Genomic DNA, 4,560 nt, shown 5'->3' with positions numbered 1-4,560 from the left:
TACACCTCCTGCGTCTCCTGCACCTCCTGCATCTCCCTCTGCACCTCCTGCATGTCCCTCTGCATCTCCTGCATCTCCCTCTGCACCTCCTGCCTGTCCCTCTGCAGCTCCTGCTCCTTCCTCAGCAGCTCCATCACCTCCTCCTGCAGCTCCGAGCCTCCAGCACCTCCCTGAGCATCTCCTGCACCTCCAGGGTCTCTGTTCCTGCATCAGTTGCAGCTGCAGCATCTCATGGTCAGGATCCACCTGCAGAGCAGTGGCTGCTGCACCCCTCAGGTATTGGGCTGGGCTGGGCTGGGATTTGGGGTCCTGGAGCCCCCAGGGAAGGCAGAGATGGGCACAGGGGGGCAGCTCGGGGGGCTCTGAGCCTGGGGAGGCCGCTGGGACCCCAAGAGGGGCTGTTTCCAGGCCATGGCTATGAATCACAGCCAGCCTTGCCCATCCCACTGTCCTCTTTCCACACTGCAGAGAGATTTTCCTTCTGTTTTTAGCACAGTGCTGTGAACCCAAGGGCCTGGGGCTCCTGATTCTGCATCCCCCACACCAAAACCCGCCCTGGGAGGGGTGGGACTGGGGCAGGGCTGGCTGAGAGCTGGGGGCCCTGCATGGCTGGGGTGGGCAGGGACAGCCCTGGTGGGCACATCCCTGTGCCTGCATCCCTCACACCCGGCCCTGCTGTGGGCAGGGGGCACCACGCTGGGTCAGCTGCCCAAAGTGAGCTGGTCCTGGTCCTTCCCTGCAGGGAATTCCCTTTCCCCAGGAAAGGCTCCATCCTGGGCAGCTCTGTGTGTCCCCAAGGCTCTGGACAAGGGACAGCCACACACCTGGGCAGGGCATCCTGGTGGCAGCATGAGGCACACAGCTCTGAGACAGAGGTGAGGGCAACCTGGGTATTTTTATTTTCCAAAAATACCCATCTGTAATCCACAGATCCCCAATGTGCACAGGGTTTTACTCCGGACTATTCAAGTTGTGGAAAAAAAAAAAAAGGCAATTATTTATTCCATGGATATTTTGGTTGGACAATGAGGAAGTTGAAGGAGGGGGAAGTAGATAAATTTCCTTTTTAATAAACTGCAGACTAGGTTGTAACAATCCTCTGGCCACCTAGCTGCCAATTTCTATGGGGTGAAGACATAAACCACAGTTTCTCTCATTTAGGAAATATTATTACAAGCTGGATTTGATTCCTCATCCTCACTTTTTTGATAAGCGGGTCCTGGTGGCACCTGCCTGTCCCCCCCAGCTGTGCCCTGCCCTGGCTGTCCCCAGCCTCACCCCATTCCCTGGGAGCGTTTTCCCTGTCTGGAGCTCGCTGTTGTGGCTGCAGTGCCCACGGCAGGGGTGGCACCAGGGTGTGCCAGCAGTGATGCCCAGGGCAGGCTGAGCTCTCCCTGCTGGCACCTGCTCCCCTGGGATGGGGCTGGGACCCCCAGGTGCCCCCCCAGCTGGTCAGGGCCCCCCATCCTGCAGGGCTGGGCTGCTGAAAGCTGCAGAGCCCAAACCACCCATCCCCTGTGGGTCTGCAGGGTGGCTCTTTATCCATCAGGCTTTGATATCTCCATTTCTGGTGTGTGTGTGGGGCTGCTGAGCAGGTTAAGTGCTCATTACAGCCAGGCTGGGCTGTGTGAAGGGAGAGTAAATCAGTTCAGGGCACACTCAGAACAGCAAACACGGCTCCTCTGTGCCTCCCCCTGTGCCATTTATTATGTCCTTTCAACATGTTTGTGTTTTTATTTCAGTGGATCAGCTGTCTTTTAATGGCTGGGTGTTATTTTCTGTGCTCAGAGGTGAGAAGGTGTTTTATTGTTGGTCTCTGCTGCTTGGTAAAAACTTCAGTGTGGGTAAATTATTAGAAAAATTATAACTCTGAATGTCCTGGCACTGCCAGGGGAGGCTCCTCCAGTGCCAGGACAGTCCACATGAGGCTGGAGCACAGAGGAGAGAAGGCAAAATGCAGAGATTAGAGCATAAAACACTGATAGCAGGCACTGCAGCACCTGAAATACAGGAGAAAGAAACCGACACATTTTCCAGATCCACTTTTCAACAATTTATTTATTTGGAATGCTTAAAAATAAAAAAAACCAAACAGAAAGAGAATAGAGAAAACCAAACTGATGCACAGACCACCCTATCACATGCTCTACACCAGGTACAGGCTCAGGATGTGCTGTGGGTGCCAGAGCCATGCCAGGAGCTTGGAGGTGCTTGGGACGAGGTGACACCGGACCTGGGTGCCCTGGGACAGCGGTGATGCAGCTGCAGGTGCCCACATCTGCCAGAGCCCTGGTGTTTGTGCCCCCTGCCCTGGCTGACCCACGGCTGCTCCCCAGGTGAGCCTCCTGCTGTTTTGGGAACTCCCTACACCCATCCAGCACCCAGCATCCCAGCACCCAGCATCCCACCTCCCCATCACCTCCCGCCCTCTCCGCTCCCGTGGGCTGGGTGGGGAACAGGAGGGAAGGGGTGGGAGGCAGCAGGGGAGGTTTTGGCCGAGGCAGAGCCTCTCCCACCCAGCCCACCTGAGTTTGCAGGCGGTGCCAGCCCCGGGGCAGCGGCTCAGCACACGGAGCAGCTGTTGGTCTTGTTCATGGGCGGCCGGAGCGCCTGCTCCTTGGGCAGCGTCTCCCTCCTCTTGCAGAGCGCGGGGCTGAGCCGGCTGGGCAGGTTGGCCTGCTGCAGCAGCTCCCTGAACACCTCCAGCACGTTCTGGTTGTCCTTGGCCGACGCCTCCACGAAGCGCCCGTTCCAGTCCAGCTCCACCAGCGCCAGCGCCTCCTCCAGGGGCACGCGCCGCTCGCCGCCGCTCTCCGCCTTGTTGCCCACCACCACGATGGGAGGGAACTTGTCCTCCTTCACCTCCAGGATCTCCTCCCGCAGGCTCTTGACGCTCTCGAAGGACTCGGCGTCGTCCACGGCGTAGACCAGGGCGAAGGCGTCGCTGTTCTGGATGGAGAGCTTCCTCATGGCCGGGAAGGAGTAGCTGCCGCTGGTGTCCAGGATCTCCACCTTGACCGTGGCCCCGCTCACCTCGTACTCCTGGCTGTGCAGCTCCTCCACCGTGCGCCGGTGCTTGGGCTCGAAGGTGTCCAGCAGGAAGCGCCGGATCAGAGAGGTCTTGCCCACGCCGGCAGCTCCCAAGAAAACCAAGCGGACGTGGTTCTTCTCCTTGGCCACCAGGGACATGGCTGGCACGGAGGGGACAGGATGCTCCGCAGCTGGTGCTCACCCTGCAGGTGTCCCTGGGTGCCTGCAGCCCCGGTGGTGTGTCTGTCTGTCCGTCCTCCCTGTGACTCAGCGCAGCCAAGGAATGTTGGTGTCACCGCTCCGCGAACTTCTCTCCGCGGACTCTACAAGCCCCGAGCCCGGCTCATTTTTTTATCCTGGTCCCTCTGTGCCATGTGGCACCAAGCTGTCCAATCTCTGAGGGTTGTGGGTGCTGGAGGAGGGAGGGCAGGGAGGGAGGAGAGCGGGGTGCTGCGGGCCAATCCGCACAGCGCAGCCCTGGAGTGCAGCAGCAGCATTGCTGCATCGCCGCCGCTAGCGCAGGAAACCGCGGCACCGCCAGTCCCCACAGAGCCACGGCAGCTGCCCGGCCTGGGGGACGCTCAGTGCCCATCCCCAGCCCTGGCGTGGGGGACACTCAGTGCCCATCCCCAGCCCTGGAGTGGGGGACACTCAGTGCCCATCCCCAGCCCTGGAGTGGCTCGTGGCCAGCGCTGGACAGCGGCACCCACGGCGTTTCCTGCGCACTCGTCTGCAGACAGAGCGGCTGTGAACGTGCCCAATCTCCAGTGAAGCGATGAAATCTTTGGCTGGAGGGGGAAAATAAGCTCTCCCGTCTGTCATAACCTCCTCATTCAGCTGTCAGTTACCGGTGATTTTTGTGAAATATTTAACCAGAGGGGGAAATGAAATCTCTGCGAAGACGACGCGCGGCTCTCCGGGAGCAGATGCCGGAGCCACGGCCCTGACCCAGCACTGGGGTTGCTCTGGAGGTGCAGGCTGCCCCAGCCAGGGGTGTTTGCTCAGCACTCACCTTCATCCCACACTGGAGCTGTCCCAGAAGCTGATTGATGTGTAGTGCAAACACAAAGGGAGCTTGCACAGAAGTTCAAATAAGTTTCAGTCACAGACATGTTTCATGAAAAATCTTTTCCTTAGAATTTTTTTCTCCTAAGAAGCTCAGAGGCCTCAAGAACAAAATGTAAACAATGATTATCTGCTGCTGTGGAATGCAACAGGTGCATCTGTGATTGATGCAGTTATTCTAATTAATGGCCAGTCACAGTCAGCTGGCTTAGACTCTCTGTCCAAGACCAAAGCTTTTGTTATCATTCTTTCTTCTTCTATTCCTTTCTTCCATTCTATTAGTATAGTTTTAATATAATATATATAATAAAATAATAAATCAAGCCTTCTGAAACATGGAGTCAGATCCTCATCTCTTCCCTCATCCTCAGACCCCTGTGAACACCATCACAAGTTTCTAACCTAAATTTGTGGATGTGTGGGTTTTTTTGAGCTTTAATTCAGGTTTTCTTCCATAGCCAAGTG

At 57.2% G+C, this 4,560-nt stretch overlaps 1 protein-coding gene across 1 annotated transcript; it reads right to left on the bottom strand.

Moving 5' to 3' along the window:
* Positions 1 to 2,507: 2,507 nt before the first annotated feature.
* LOC135455453 (GTP-binding protein Rhes-like) lies at positions 2,508 to 3,337 on the bottom strand. Its single transcript, XM_064728675.1, has one exon. It carries the CDS (start codon positions 3,187 to 3,189, stop codon positions 2,563 to 2,565), a length of 627 nt encoding a protein of 208 aa, XP_064584745.1. The 5' UTR covers positions 3,190 to 3,337; the 3' UTR covers positions 2,508 to 2,562.
* Positions 3,338 to 4,560: the final 1,223 nt, after the last annotated feature.

The sequence above is a fragment of the Zonotrichia leucophrys genome, chromosome 18, assembly GCF_028769735.1.
Source record: "Zonotrichia leucophrys gambelii isolate GWCS_2022_RI chromosome 18, RI_Zleu_2.0, whole genome shotgun sequence".
Taxonomy (NCBI): domain Eukaryota; kingdom Metazoa; phylum Chordata; class Aves; order Passeriformes; family Passerellidae; genus Zonotrichia; species Zonotrichia leucophrys.
This window is presented reverse-complemented; position numbering and strand designations above follow the sequence as displayed.